This window comes from Pyrgilauda ruficollis, unplaced genomic scaffold (assembly GCF_017590135.1).
Source record: "Pyrgilauda ruficollis isolate IOZ18807 unplaced genomic scaffold, ASM1759013v1 scaffold88, whole genome shotgun sequence".
Taxonomy (NCBI): Eukaryota; Metazoa; Chordata; class Aves; order Passeriformes; family Passeridae; genus Pyrgilauda; species Pyrgilauda ruficollis.
The window spans coordinates 232479-248531 of NW_024530821.1; the positions used below are offsets into that span (position 1 = coordinate 232479).

At 39.4% G+C, this 16053-nt stretch overlaps 1 protein-coding gene across 1 annotated transcript in view; it reads left to right on the plus strand.

Moving 5' to 3' along the window:
* DNAAF9 (dynein axonemal assembly factor 9) overlaps window positions 1-16053 on the plus strand; it is a 72604-nt gene that overhangs the window by 15823 nt on the left and 40728 nt on the right. Inside the window, exons 3-12 of the mRNA XM_041488149.1 lie at window positions 2404-2523; window positions 3333-3457; window positions 6770-6866; window positions 8999-9105; window positions 9793-9870; window positions 10977-11075; window positions 11890-11945; window positions 12944-13079; window positions 14949-15030; window positions 15795-15831. Of these exons, the coding sequence (XP_041344083.1) occupies window positions 2404-2523; window positions 3333-3457; window positions 6770-6866; window positions 8999-9105; window positions 9793-9870; window positions 10977-11075; window positions 11890-11945; window positions 12944-13079; window positions 14949-15030; window positions 15795-15831 (937 nt within the window). The remainder of the gene's footprint in view (window positions 1-2403; window positions 2524-3332; window positions 3458-6769; window positions 6867-8998; window positions 9106-9792; window positions 9871-10976; window positions 11076-11889; window positions 11946-12943; window positions 13080-14948; window positions 15031-15794; window positions 15832-16053) is intronic.

Sequence of the window (16053 nt, forward strand, 5' to 3'; positions counted from 1 at the left end):
GTCTGGATAGGATACTTGAAAGACCCAAGTAAACCACAAATTCCAAATATTCTGCAGAATTCATGGTTTTATGTTAAACAATTGCCTTCCCTGCGTGGCTGTCAGTGCTCTGCAAGCAGTAAATTCACCCATGTCCTCTATTATGAGAGTTAAATTTGTCAGCTGTCCCCCTTTCAGATCTTTTGTTTTCTCTTCCCCTCCTTCTGTCATTAACTGAAAAAGCAGGGATTTGGAGTTTGGCTTGGAAGCTCTTCCCTGCTCTAAGCTGCTGTACCCAGATAAAATCTCAAACTCTTCAAGTGATGGTGACATCAACTTTTTTTTTTTTTTTTAAGTGAAGGCAGTTTCTCATTTTTCTTCTGATCTTCCAGAAATTAGAATCACAGGATCATAGAATGGTTTAGATTGGAGGGATTTTAAAGATTACACAGTTCCAACTCAGTGCCATGGGCAGGGACACCTTCCACTATCCCAGGTTGCTCCAAACCCTGTCTGACCTGGCCTTGGACACTTCCAGGGATCCAGGGGCAGCCACAGCTTCTCTGTGCCAGGGCCTCCCCACCCTCACAGGGAACAATTCCTTCCCAACATCCCATCCATCCCTGCCCTCTGGTACTGGGAAGCCATTCCCCTTGTCCTGTCACTCCATGCCCTTGTCCCCAGTCCCTATCCAACTCTCCTGGAGCCCCTTTAGCACTGGAAGGGGCTCTGAGGTCTTTCTGGAGCCTTCTCTTTTCCAGGCTGGACATTCCCAGCTCTTTCAGCCTGTGTGTGCCAGATTATTGCTCCTCTGAGTCTTCAGAAGGTGCCTCAGCTAGGCAGGTAATCAGTGGAACAGATTATCCTGAGGAGATTGTGTGTGCTCACTTCCCAGGGCTGCAGCTGATTCCAAGGAGACTGATTACATTGAAATGGACTTCCCTAAAACAATGGGACAGTTTCTTCCTGACAGAAGGGAGTCTCCACTTGTTTGTAACTAAAATCCCACCTAGACACAAGGGCTTTGGCAGCTATATTTGTATGCTGAGTCCCACTGAATTCCAGATTACATTGCTGTGCCTGCTTTCACGGGGCTGAAAATGTAAATGAAACAGAGGGACACTTATGAATGAGAGGTCAGAAACAGCAGGAGAGTGAGGATTCCAAGATTATGGCTGGTAAAAATACTTTGAGGGCTGAGAAAGCTGGGACAGATGTGAGGCAGCTTTCCACCAAATACCAGATACCTTGGAATACATGTGAGCTACCAAAGTCACTGAGCAAACTAAGAGTTTATTAAGATGTGGGATTCAGTAGTTGGATGCAGACACATCATCTGGTTTAGCACTCTAAAGCTGAAGCATAACATGAAAAAGGAGCATAAACAGGAGAACCTGGGGTTTGTTCCAATTTTTGCCAAGTCCAGGTGACTCTTGATTGTTTGGTTTCCAGTTCAAGTGCTGAGACTCAGATGTTCAGGCCAGGTTATTACATTATCAATGTCCTGATCTCTCTTTTAGCAGTGGTAACAAATCCTATTTCGTTGGCAGCCCTTCCACTGTATCCTAATGTAACAAATCCAAATTTGTTGGCAAGCATTCCACTGAATCCTAATATAACTTGGTAGGAAAACTTGCTGTTAGAGGAATTTTTTCACAGCCAGTGCTGGTGACCTCTGTGAAATGTGGATGGCAAGGATGCTGCTTTATGTGCAGTTGTACTTGTTTGAAAAAACTGGGTGTATTACAGTAGAATTATGGCTGTGACTGTCATCCAGAGAGATGAAGATTGATGAAAATAGTTTCTAAATCTATGACCTCATTGCTTTCTTCTTGAATTTATCTTCTGTCTCTTCATGTTCCAGATCTTCAGTTGTTTTCATTTAATTTTCCCAAGGACCAGGAAAGGTTTCCTTGGAAGCTCTTTGTGCCCCCTATTTTTTGTCAGAACGTCTTTTCACAATTTGTCAGAAGTCTGCAGTGGCTCTCTGGTGACTCAGGGATTGCTCTGTAGCACGGATAAGATAATGTTTAATCATGTATTCTAAAGCAGGAGATTTGGGTCACGGGATTAGTTTGTTAGGAAGCTTCAATCAAACACATATTAATTAGAATGCATCCTGCATCCAGACAGATGTTTGAATGACTAGAAAAAAACGGAATTTTGGATGCACAGCACAGCAGAAAACAATACTTCTAAAATTTTTAAGGAATACTCGTGGATTTAGGTTGAAAGGGGGATGTCAGCATGTGGCAGTGATCTTGCAAAATCTCCTTTTTCCCTACCCTGTTCTCTCAGTGTGTTCAGTTGAGGAGTTGAGTTCATACTCCTGCTTTAAAGTTTAATAAATTGAGGGAGAAAATAAACTTTTCAGGTATGCAGTGTTAGGACACACACCAATTCTCCTGTGGTTTTGCTTTGCAGGGATAGACAGTCGATACAATGAAGGGTGCAGAGAGCTGGCAAATTATCTGCTCTTTGGTTTGTACAACCAGAACAACAATGACTTTGAAAGGACAGGTTTTCCTGAGGAAGTTCTGGATGGTGAGTAATGTTCTCAACATTTTTTACCTGTTCTGGACAGAAGATGAGCAGAAAAAGGGACATAAAAAAAAAAAATAAAGGTCATTAAGTCTCAGGTTGTCTGTATATGCCTGAAAATATCTTCTTAGAAACACTGCTGAAGGACTCATTTTTAAACATAAAAAGATATATTAAATGTGTTTTATGCTCCACAATTTATCTCAAGTGTTGTAAAGTTACACAATTACAGTCCATTAGTTCAGTCAAGGTGTATATACATGTTACTAATATTGTGTGATCACACCTCTGCACTTCTAAAACACTTGAGCTCCTTTTTACTTCACCTCATTAACTCACCTTTGTCATACTTGGAATGTGGCCAGTCCCTGTGATCACAGCTTATTATTCCCTTATTTGCACAAAACTTTTGGATATCTCCCCTGCAGCCTGTGGTGTTGATAGTTTTTACTTGAAGCAACTCTGATGTAACATCAGGCAAGAGCAGCTGGAGTTTAGAGTTCTGGAAGTGCTCTGGGAAGGCTCATCCTGACCCTCTTGGCTGCACAAAGGACAGGCTGATGCAAGTTCTGTGCAAGACTTGGGAATTACCCCCCAGTTGTCTGGAACAGTATCAAGTGCTCTTGTGCTTGGAACTGTCTGGCTGCCAACTGCTCCTGCTGCTTGTTTAAAAGAAATCAGGAATTGCACTGCATTCAGATAGCTGAGCAATTTTCTTTTTTAATGAGGTGCAGAATAGAAAAAATGTTTTCTGTTCAGTTTCTCTTGTGTGTGGAGTCCTGATGCTGGAATATTTGTTGTGATTGTTGCAGATATAATCATATTAATAAAACCTGACAGTGTTCATCTGTACTGCAACCCTGTGAATTACAGTCATCTTTTACCCTATGTGGCACACTGGAGGAACTTGCATTTCCACTGTCTGACTGAAAATGAGGTAAGTGAAAAATGAATGCAGGCAAGATTTGCTAATGAACTTGTTAATGAACTGATCCTTAAAGTAAAACTTCAAAAAACATTCTTTCCAGAAGCCTTTTTCCTCTTTTCCCCTCAGCAGGGGAATGAAATGTGTGTACATCTGGGTATTAATAATTTGCTAAAATGTGCAAGGAGAATATTTTGTCAATACTTTTATTTGTTGGAGTGTGAAGACAAATTGCTCCTCCCTCCCACTAATTGCTGTTGTTTTGACCTGAGTCAGTGATCTTTTAAGGAGGAAAAAAATGTGGGTTGTGAAAAATGCCAAATGTGAATCAAGTATCACAGTCAATGCTGAGATTTCCCACATCAGCCTTGTTTGCTGTCCATGTTTGCATTGGCTGCCAATAGTTTTAGAATATTAGGAAAGATGGGCTTAGTAAGTCCTTTAAAATCAAGAAACTTCATTATGTATTTTCATTTTAACTATTAAATCTGTCTGTTAAGAACTATTAACCTCACTTCCACTACATCTCCTGACCGATGTGAGTTTCATCTTGAACTTGCAAGTTAAAGTATTATAGAGAAAGTCCATTTATTGTTGTGAAGTATTTTTAGAGGAGTAAACAATGAAAATACTCTTTGTCTGGGTATAGAATAAGGACCTTTTCATTCCAGTGCAGACTGGAAATGCTTCTTCCTACATTGAGTTCTGTGTAGTTCCTTTTCTAAGTTAGAATTGCACTGAATTCTGCTGGGAGTGGGTTTGGAGCCTGTGATGGTGAGTGAAGCCAGTGGAAAAATGAGTGGGAAAGTCAGGGAGAGAAATCTTTTGTTCCTTTGAGTTTCCAGCTTGGGAGTGATGGGGCTTGTAATAGACTGATTGTGTTTTTATGTGTCTGGTTGATAGCTTAGATCACAGAATTAGGAAATAGCTGAGATTACAGGGGACCTCTGGAGATCATCTTGTCCAGCCTCCTGCTTCAGTGGTGAGATCAGATCAGGTTACTCAAGGTTTTTTTGCAGCTGGGTGTTGAAATCATCCAAGGATGACAGAACCTCTGCTGGCTGCCTGCTGCATTTTCCCACTGTCCTCCTAGTGAAAAAGTGTTTCCTTTTGTCAAACCCAAACCTGATTGTTTTAAATCAAGACTTTTGTCATGACCACTGTGGAGAGCCTGACTTCACCACCTCAATAATATTTTGGTGGGCTTGAGGTACAGATATTGAGCAAGCCTGGATCTCTCCTGCTGGGACAAGTGCTGCATTCCACTGATTGTGGTGGCCCTCCACTGATCTTGCTCCAGTTTATAAATACCTTGTCCATGGATCCCAAAATTTGTTGTGGATACAATTCCAGGAGTGCAGCAGAGAGGGATAATTCTTGTTAGGATAGAACAGCTGAGCTCCAGGTTAAAACATGCCCCAGCAAAACCTAAAGCCTGGCTTCACAAGGCTTCTTTGTTGCCAAAATCCTTGCTGAAAGGGCAAATCTGATGCTGGGAGAACACGTGCACTTTGGAAACAGGAGCAGAGAAGTTCTTACCACACAGATGCCTGTGCAGCTGCAATCTCAGCTATTGAATTTTAAGCTTCATCTGCTTATGGGCTTTGATATGATTTATCGTGGTAAAGAACCTTAATCACACAGTGTTGCCTTGAAAAAAATGATGTAACTGGCAAGGTGAACCATGTGCCTTGTTCTTTGTGGAAATGGGGGGAAAGGTTTGGTTTTGGAAGCTGAAAATACAGTTCTACTTCATTGTAAGTGAGTGAGCTGAGCACTTCCAGTCACATTCCCCATGTATAAGAATTGCCAGTTTCCTAGATTACTGCTGAAAGACAAACAAAACCTTGCTGTGTCAGGCTTTAAGTGCATCCTGTTTACAGGAGAATTGCCTGCAGTGGCTTTTAAGTACTTACTTTAGTGATAGAAATAACTTCATAAAAATGAAACCAAGAAAGCACAAGAATTTTAGAAATAAATAAAGCAATGCTGTACTGGCTCTGGCAAAACACAGAGCTTCTACTTCCTTTTTTCCTTCCTACTTGCTTTAACTAGACCACAGGAATTTAAGAGAATATCCTAGTTTCTGGGGAAAAAAAAATCCCATATTACTAAAAAAAATGCCCATGTTCAAAGTGGCCAAATAGGATAAAATACAGAAATTTGCTGTAGCAAATTTTGGGGTGCCACAGTCGAACTGGCTGCAACAGCAGATTGTGAGCAAGCCTTTAGCACCCTGCCAAAACCCAAGTTCTTATTCCAATGACATTTTTAAGTCTTGAGAAACTGGCAGTTGTTTGGGGCTTGGCTTTGAGCTGCAGCTTTGATCTGGCTTCCTGGGATTGAAGGAGGAACACACCACAGAGGAGCTGGGGCTGCAGCTTAAATTCAGGCTTGGCTTAAAAGAACTTCTTCTCAAAATAAATGTGATGGGTGTACCCTGAAGCTCACAAAAAAGTTCATAATCATGTCATTTGCCTTGATAAGAAGCTCAGAGCACTGCACATAAAAATAAAATAAAATAACATAGGCAAAACACCTCTGCCTTCTGATCTTGCTCCAGAAAACAAGTGGCTCTTGAAGAAGCCAGCAGGGCTGGACCTGTTGGTTCCAGGCTTGCTGCTAAACTGCTTTTCAGGTCAAAGTCAGTGTGTCTGCAGGTCTGTGTTCTGTTATAAAAACGACTTTAGTGTGATTTGTCTCTTCAGTTTGGTTTTTATGCTTTTCTGAGTTAGGATGTTTGCTCTGCAGTCTGCTGAAGTCTTCAGACAGTGTCGCATGAAGGTTTCTCCTCTTCTTGCCTCCTCCTTTTCCTGCAGTTCACCTCTCCCTCAGACCAAAGCTGGTTCTCCTTGCCTAATCTGTGACCTGGGGCTTATTCTGACATTGATTTCCCTTGCTCAGTATTGTTTAGCTGGTAATACATTATCTTATTTTAATTTTTTTCCCTCAGTGGCACGTTTTCTGTGGTACATCAGTTGGTATCCTCACAATTACTTTTATCTTTCAAATCTGGATGTTGAAAGAGTTTAACTGAAACTTCAACTGACTGAAAGCTGAAAATAAAGTCTATAATTATGCCTTCATATGTCATGATTAAAAACCTTGCTTTGAAGTATGATTTTTTTTCAATTTTCCATTGGCTTGAGTACATCCCTCCCATGATGGGATTTCCAAAATCCCAAAGCACCTCCCAAAAATGGGTGCTTGAGCTTCAGGAGCCTGTAGGTGATATTTTAGTGCTTTACATGCTGCATCTTCTCTTTCCTACCAATCAAATTAGGGCATGCCTAATCCAATTTGATTTTAACTGGCTTCTTTCAGTATGAGGATGAAGAAGCTGCAGAGGAATTCAAGATTTCCAGCTTTGTGGACATGGTCAGGGATTGCAGCCGCATCGGGATCCCCTACAGCTGCCAAGGTAGGGAGGATGATGCTCAGAATTGTTGGTTTTTGGGCTTTTTTTGTCTTTTTTTTGGGGGGTTTGTTTTTTGTGAAGGTTGAGATTGAAGGTACTTGAGATGGTATTTCACATTCAAACTTAGATTCTTTAAAAATTGATTTTACAGTTTCATGAGTAGTGAATTCTGTAGTATTTTACTAACAAGGTATAAAATGGCTAACTCTTTCTTTACAAGGTCTTTTAAGGTTAAACTATCTAATTAAGAAATGACATTTAAATTATTTTAATTTTTAACTCAATAACTGATCTTTTGTGTCCTGCAACGTGGACTTTTTTGTCTAATTACAAAATATTACTTAAACTCACGAAGAAGAATGTGAGGAAGAACAATTAAAACTTCTTATATAGCTTTATATATATTACTATATTTTAAAACTTTAAATTTTCTACTTCATGATATCACACACTCTTATTCAAATTACACACTTGTAATCTTAGGGCTGTCAATCAATTTTGGAAGCCTTCTCTACAGCTTTAGGTTAAATATAATATTCTCTTGTGGGTCTGTGCTTTTCAAAACAGAAAGTTTAAAATTCTCAGCATCTAGAGTTCCAACACAGGGTGGAAGTGTTTTTGTACCCTGCAGCTTCAGGGAATGAAGATTTCCTTGCCTTAGGAGAGAAATAAGGATTACTAAGTCATTAGTTTCCTTTTAGCATCTTTTTTCTTAAGAGTTGAATTTCTTTCTGGGAACTGGAAGCCCTCAGAGTTCATTTGGGGAGCGAATGCCCCCAGCGTGAGGCAGAGAAATGATTTGCATTCAGAGCAGTGTCTTGAGCTGCTACAGAACTTCTCTGTTCCCATGGGAGCTGGAAGAACAATTAAAACTTCTTGTATAGCTTTATATATATTACTATATTTTAAAACTTTAAATTTTCTACTTCATGATATCACACACTCTTATTCAAATTACACACTTGTAATCTTAGTGCTATCAATCAATTTTGGAAGCCTTCTCTACAGCTTTAGGTTAAATATAATATTCTCTTGTGGGTCTGTGCTTTTCAAAACAGAAAGTTTAAAATTCTCAGCATCTAGAGTTCCAACACAGGGTGGAAGTGTTTTTGTACCCTGCAGCTTCAGGGAATGAAGATTTCCTTGCCTTAGGAGAGAAATAAGGATTACTAAGTCATTAGTTTCCTTTTAGCATCTTTTTTCTTAAGAGTTGAATTTCTTTCTGGGAACTGGAAGCCCTCAGAGTTCATTTGGGGAGCGAATGCCCCCAGCGTGAGGCAGAGAAATGATTTGCATTCAGAGCAGTGTCTTGAGCTGCTGCAGAACTTCTCTGTTCCCATGGGAGCTCCAGATAAATCCTTCTTTATGGAAGGGGAGAATAAACATTTCTTTATGCAAGTTTCCTTTTTTAGAACTGAAAAAAACTGCCCTGCATGGCTTCCTGTTGGGATCTGGAGCCTTGAGCCTCAGCAGTGTAATCTTGCATTCTTTTTTTATTCCTAATTCTTTATTGCTTCCCTTAGGGAAGGCTGATATGCTCAAAAGTCATTAATGGAAGTGCCAGGAGGAAATTTGAATCTCCCTCAACGTAAAATTCTGATTAAATGGGGATGATGGAAGAAATTCCTCCCTGGGAGGATGCTGAGCCCTGGCACAGGGTGCCCAGAGAAGCTGTGGCTGCCCCTGGATCCCTGGCAGTGCCCAAGGCCAGGCTGGACAGGGCTTGGAGCCACCTGGGACAGTGGAAGGTGTCCCTGCCCATGGCAGGGGGGGAATGGGATGAATTTTAAGGTCCTTTCCCTCCAAACCTTTCTGGGATTCTGTGATGTTGTGTTTCAGTATTTACTTAAGGCCAAGTATTTGATGAACTGGAGTAAGCAAAGCTCCTTGTTTATTATCTTGAATTTTAATTGTTAATCAGCATGTAATGAAGTTTGCAAGGAGATGTGGAATATCCTGAGAAAAAGGGACAAAATTTAGGGCATAGAGGAGCTTCTAAAATTGCCGTCTGCACGCAAGATTTTCGGTTGTACAAAAATGGGATTTTTGTACAACTGAATCTGTGAATCCCAAGGACTCAGAGAGAGCTGAAGTGCCAGGATTTGTGAGGGAATGTTGCTGTGCTTGCATTTCAGGCCACCTGCAGATATTTGACATGTTCATCGTGGAGAAGTGGCCGATCGTCCAGGCCTTCGCGCTCGAGGGGATCGGGGGCGACGGCTTCTTCACCATGAAATACGAAGTGAGTGCTTCCCTTGGTCATTCCCTTCCTGAAGCAGAACTTACTCAGGAAATTATTTTGTTTGGAAAGCACTTCTGGAGATGATCTAGTCCTGACTCACTGCTCAAGCGAGCTGCTCAGTTGGCTGGAGGTTTTTGGGATCTTGTAAAACTGTGGCAGGATGGAGAGCCTGTGGCGTGGCTGAGGTTCTGTTCTGGCTACACAGCACTTTTTCCTGCATAAACTATTATTTGAACATTCTCCCCAGGCCTCTGCTGTGATTTAGAACTTCCCTTTCCTCTTTCCTTTTTTCCTTTTTCCCTTTTTCCCTTTTTTCCCCTTTTTTCCCCTTTTCCCCTTCAGGAGGAGTAACCCTGGAATTGGCTCTTGGCTGTCTTAGAAAACTCATCTTGCCCTTTTGCCTGCACCAGCTCCTGCAGTTCTTTGCTATTAAATTGAAAAATATTGTGAAATGATTTGTTTGGAGGATGCAGAGAAAGCTTTGCTCAGAGTTCAGACCCTCACTGGTCAGGTCTTTTGTAACAGAGTGAAAATATTTGTCAAATGAGAGTGGAAATATTTGTGAAATCAGAGTTAAGGAGCACTGTTAGACAGGGCAGTGTTCCCCAATTCTGTCTCATCTTAAACCTGGATCTGTGGCCTTCTTTGTGGTGTTTTTCACAGAAATGTGTTGAAAATCTCTTTCAGTTAATGGATGTCAGTGCTGATTTATGGAAGACCTACAGCAAAATGGATCCTGTGTCCTTGGAGGATTTGCTTTTTGAGGTAATGCAGGTGAAATGTTCTCCCTCAGCTCCTGCTTGGTGTAACCACAGAAGAAAAGTTTGATTTGGTTTGGTTTTAATTAAGTTTATGGTTTTAATTTACAGGCTCTGCCTGCTGTTGCTTGCAGGGTCTCCTCCCATTCCTTAAATCTACCACAAACTCTGCAAAACAGTAAAATAACTTGTCTTGCTTTCCTTGAATTCATTGCTTTATCTGTAAATCTCCTAAAAACTTTCCTTCATGTCATTAAACCATGTACAAAATACATGAAGTTGCTGTGGTTTTGTGTGTTAATCCTCCTTTTGCAGCAAGGAGGGTTAAAAAATCCCCTTTAACACACAACCATTCTTCCAGGAGGAAAAAAAAAAAACATTTTTCAGATTTTTGTAGCTCCTTTAAGTGGGGAACAGTGACACTCAGTGGCTGCCCTGGTGCTTTGGGAAATACAAACAGAGGGGAGGGATTCTCACATTAATGCCATGCCCTGATCTCAGTGCTAGAGGAGAAAGCATTGTATAAATATTAGTATTTGTAATTATAATTTACAATTTATTAGTATTTATACTTTAATAGTAAATATATTTTATAATTCTTGGTATATATTAATTTTTAATCTGTTTCTAGCTTGATAGCAATTTAATATGTATAAAATTCAGTAGTAATTATCCTTTATTAATAAAATATTGGTAGTTCATACCGTTTTGGTTGTTCAATCAACTGCTGTAAGGAAAATTAAAATATCATAGAGTTTTTACAAGGCTCTCAGTCTAAGTAATCACTCTCTGATATTTCACTTCTCCTGTCTTTGTGGAAGTGAGATTAATGTTTGGGATTTGCCCTACACTCTGAGCAAACCTATTTATTATAATTTGAAGTTTTCAACCTGAAAGTTGTTGTTAAGTTGACTTAAATTTTCTGAAAACAATAAACTTAAACCACACACCCACAAAAAGACACCCTGAAATCCAGCAGAATGTCCTTATCTTCTAAAATATATTTATTTTCCTGTGCTTATTGTTTCATTGGGCAGTCTGTATTCCAGTGAAATGTCACTTTGCCTTCATTTCTCTTGTCTTGGGAAGTAATGTCAAATATTTTCCTTCTAGGATTTAATGATTTTTGAACACCAATGGACCAACTTTTTTGCTAATTTTGACACTGAAATTCCCTTCATTCTGGAACTCTCAGAATCTCAGGCTGGGGAGGTAGGCCTGCTTCAGCAATCCTCGAGTATCCATGCAGAAAAAATAATTATTCAGCATTAACATGGGTTTTTTTTTCCCCTATCCCATCTCACTTTTCATGTTTGAGGGGTAAAAACACATAGTTTGGATTTTTTTTAAAGTCACCACCCACCTTAAAAATCCGTGGTATGATGGCTTAGGACTGCAGGGGTAATTCAGTCAAGTGTTTGCTCACTGATAATTCAATTTATATCTGCACAGGAGATATTTGTAGGTAGATTAACTTGCATTTGGATGGAATCTGCTATGTGCAGGGCTTAACAAGTTGAATTTGCACATCTCAAACCTCAAACAAAACTCAGGGTAGCACAGAGCATGGGAGAAAACAGCCCAGCATTTCTGGGGGTGCTGTTGCTTTTTTGATTCATTTTGTTGCTTTTTTGATTAATTTTGGTGATTTTTTGATTAATTTTGTTGCTTTTTTGATTCATTTTGTTGCTCTTTTGATTAATTTTGTTGCTTTTTTGATGGATTCATTTTGTTGCTTTTTTGATTAATTTTGTTGCTTTTTTGATGCATTTTGTTGCTTTCTCTGGGATGGTTGAAGGGGTTTGGAACTAAATGGGCTTTAAGGTCCCTCCCAACCTAAATCATTCAGTGATTTAATGATATGAGAGACTTAGTGATGTTTGGGTTTGTTTGTGGAGGTTGGAAGTATTTTCTGAGGGTTCAGGAGTTTTCTCTGAGAAGGATAATTGAGGTTTAATTAATGAGAGGATATTTCACACTTCTGTCCACGTACTTCTTAATAATTTTTGTTTTCAACTCCTCACAGCCCTTCAGAAGTTATTTCAGCCATGGTATGATCTCAAGCCATATAACAGATAACAGGTAATTATTACTCATTATTATTATTATTATTATTATTACTCATTACTCCCTCTGGTGTCACTACTACCTCAATATTTTATTTCCATATCCCTGATGCCATAATATTAAAAATTCTTTTTGGTATCACCTCAGTAGATCAAATCTCATATTTAAAAAAGCCTGCACAAAGTTCTTTCATGTCCTGGGAGGATAAGCTGAATTTTGCCAGGGTTTAATGCTGTAGTTCTTACCTGTACCATGAAATTTTGTGCATTGTGATCAGTTCCTTCCTTGTTCCATCCCTGGAAAAGGTTGGATGTGGCTTGGAACAACGTGGGCTAGTGGAAGGTGTCCCTGCCCATGGCAGGGGTTGGACTGAGATGATGTAAGGTTCCTTCCAACCCAAACCATCCTGTGATTCTGTGAGAAAGTTTTAACCAAAAGCTGTTGTTTAGCTGAAGGTTCTGTTGCAAAATCCACCTTCTGCTGCTGTGAGCTAATCAAGGTTTGTTTAGATAATTCAATCATTCTGCACATTCTCCTCTGTTTGGAGTAAACAGGTGGAGTTCAATGCCCTTTATTGCTGGCAGCATCCTCTGGTGTTTGCATTGCATTAAAAAAAAGAAAATCCTTGACCTCTCCAGCTGAGTCTTGGGCCCAAAGCCAGAACTAAATCCAAAATAGTTTTGTTTGTTTTCAACACAGTCATTTCAGGGCTTTTCGAGATGGTGAATTTTAAACTAAGCAGATTTTCAAGGCAGTTTAAGATAAAAGAATCTTCTAAGAGCAGTGGGAACAACCTTGAGATAAGTCCATTGTATTTGAAAGAAATTATCATCTTTTTTAAAGCAAGTAGATTTTTTCTTTTGAACTTGCTCATTTCACTGTGAAGCTTTTTGCAGCTTTAGTAATTTTTTATTATTATAATGAGAAATTCAGCAGTTGAAAGCTTTGATTTCATTTGTTGGTTGTAAACTTCCTGCAAGTATTTTGGTGATGATTCCCTGTCTCCTCCTCAGCCCGAGCCGCCAGCCCTTTGTCCTGTTTGGCAGCCACTCCACAAAGGAAAACTTGAACACTGGGAACTTTAATTTTCCATCTGAAGGACATCTGGTCCGAAACACTGGCCTTGGTGGAAGCACTGCCAAGCATATGGTAAGGCTTTGGAGAAGTTATCTGAGATTTTGGGGTATATTCTCTTTTTCTTTGTATATTTTCTGTGCTTGTCTTTCATGAGTTAAATGCCTAATTCTTCTTAACATAAAGCACCTTAGCAATCCATCAGGTTAAGGAACAAATGTGATTTTTCTTGCTCTTTCCAAGTGGAGCCATACTGGATTCTTAATCAGGGACTGCTGAATGAGTTAAAATAATTTATTCTCTGGAAAAAGAAAACTTTTGCTGTAAGTGAGTGGTGGAGTGGGAAATGCTGTTTGTGTCCTGACCACAAAGTGAAAACCTTCTGTGATACACTTAACTGTTACACACAGGTTCTATTTTAATCACATTTGTTTAGCCATTTCACAAAAAGCCACGTTTTTTTTTCATAACACCTTTGTGAATAAACCTGTATCCAAATTCCAGTGTGTACTTCAACAACTCTTGACAAAACTCTGAAAAACCTTTCATAAAATTCCAGGACTGTTCTGATGAAGTTGCAAAGCTTAACTTGTTTCCATTTCCCAGTAAAAGCTGGGTAGTTAAACATGATTAACTTGTTTCCATTTCCCAGTAAAAGCTGGGTAGTTAAACATGATTAACTTGTTTCCATTTCCCAGTAAAAGCTGGGTAGTTAAACGTGATGAACTTGTTTCCATGTCCAAGTAAAAGCTGGGTAGTTAAACGTGATGAACTTGTTTCCTTTTCCCAGTAAAAGCTGAGATGTTAAACATGATGAACCTGTTTCCTTTTCCAAGTGAAAGTTGGGATGTTAAATATGATGAACTTGTTTCCTTTTCCCAGTAAAAGCTGAGATGTTAAACATGATGAACCTGTTTCCTTTTCCAAGTGAAAGTTGGGATGTTAAATATGATTAACTTGTTTCCATTTCCCAGTAAAGTTGGGATGTTAAACATGATTCACCTGTTTCCATTTCCCAGTAAAAGCTGGGATGTTAAACATGTGCTGAGGTCCGTCTGTGGCGCAGGGGCCGTGCCTGGGCAGGCCACCCCAGGGATTTGGGATCCTCTGGCTGGAGGGCCTGGGTGGCTCCAGAAGGCAACTTGGCAGCGAAGGAGGAGAGAGGTAGAGTGTGGAGAGAGCTCCCTGCTGCCTCCAGGGGCTCTGGGAGTGGTGTGAGCCCTGAGCAGGTGGATGTGGCCATGCTGGAGTGAGAGCATGAGTGAGGCCATGAGTTGATGAGATTGTCAGCATTTCATGTGCAGCTGCCTCAGGGATGGATGGATGTGGGGCTTCTGGGCACAAATCACGTGTGCAGAGCCTGAGAAAAGAGTGGTTTTGCATCTTGGTGAAATCTCATCCTCCATTTGCTGCTTTTAACGCTATTTCTGTGAAAACACTTTCAATTCTGTCTTTCCTTCCCTTGTTAACAATAAGATGCCATTTGATACCTTTGAAAATGCAAGTACCGTGTTATTGTGATGTACTTGCTCCATCTGTTGTCCTCAGATTCTGATGCTGTTCTTAAAAAAGGTGGTTTATTTACAGGTACAGGTGATACTGTTTTAATAGGGTGTCATGAAAATAGTAAATAAGACCAAGTGCCAGCGTAGTTATGGGAACCTGACACACTTTCCTCTTCATGAAAAGAGCAGTTGACATAGGAAATTGAAAACACAAGTCAGAGCTCATCTCCTTTCCAAAGTCTTTCAACCATTCAGGTCAAGTCAAAAGTGAAATAGACCTTTGAAAACGTAAGTTGCTTTTTCACAATCCAGTTCTGTGTTGTAAACTTCTGTAGTCTGTCAGTGCTTAGAAGACTTAAGGGAAACGTAGTTAATTGTTAATTATTGCACCAATTTGCTTTACTGATGTCTTTTGTATCTCATTAATACTGACTGCTAGGTAGTGCAGTGTGTATCTCCAAAGGGACCTCTGGCTTGTTCAAGGACCTATTTTTTTGGAGCAACTCACATTCCTTTCCTGGGTAAGTGCATTAAATACACCAAGGCAGTTATTGCCTCTGATTCCATGAAAATTTGTAGCAATTAAAGGCTTTCCTTCCTTTTTAAGTGGTAGATTCTGTAGCCAGTGCATGAAATCATTGCAGATTTTGTGGGTAAAATCTGTCAGATCTGAGTTTTGAACATGAAATCTGTCAGATCTCAGTGTGCAGACCCTTTTAAAGTATTAAACAAATATTGAAGTCCATGTTCTGTATGGATTTATAGAAAACAGTCTCCAAAATATAGTAATTCAAACTGAGAGTTGTCAAGTAACTGAGGATTTTTATAAGGATGAAAAAAAATTATTTCACTTCTATCTTTTATCCTCAGTATAATGAGTTACAGTAGCTGTATTGATAAAAAACAAGCCATCTAAAATTTTTAAAAACCATTTTCTTGTATAGTTTCAATGGAAGAGTCATGGATGAAGTCAGTCCTTAGGGTTGTCTTGAAATATATATATATGAATAATATATAATAATAAAGATTTAATATTTTATATTATATAAAATATATATTATATGAATTTTATATAGATATATATATATATTTTATATATATGCTGGGCTCAGAAAAGCTGAAGAGAGGATGGCTGGAGAATTGGAATTACAGCCTGTGTTTGCCCTAGTAGCATAAAATACTGGATAAATTCCATGTAAAATGTGCAGCAGAAATGTTCTCAGAGCGCTTAAACCAAACCTTTTATTATTATTTTTTTAATTTTATTATTTTTGTTTTAATACAGGAAATGACAATGAGATGCACAAGCAAGCTGAGCAAGTGTAAGCTGCCAATTTTTTTATATTATTCCTTAACTCTTCTCTCTTTCTACCTCGTGGCAGTAGGTGAAACCTGCTTTTAGTGGCTGTTGGCATTTGCAGGGACATTTTTATTCAGAACAATGTGCATGGGACAGGATTGCAAAGGCAAAATGCTCGTGGGGAGTTTCAGTGGGTACATGAGTTGTTAGGAAAGGAAATATTAATAAATTTTGCTCAAATTGT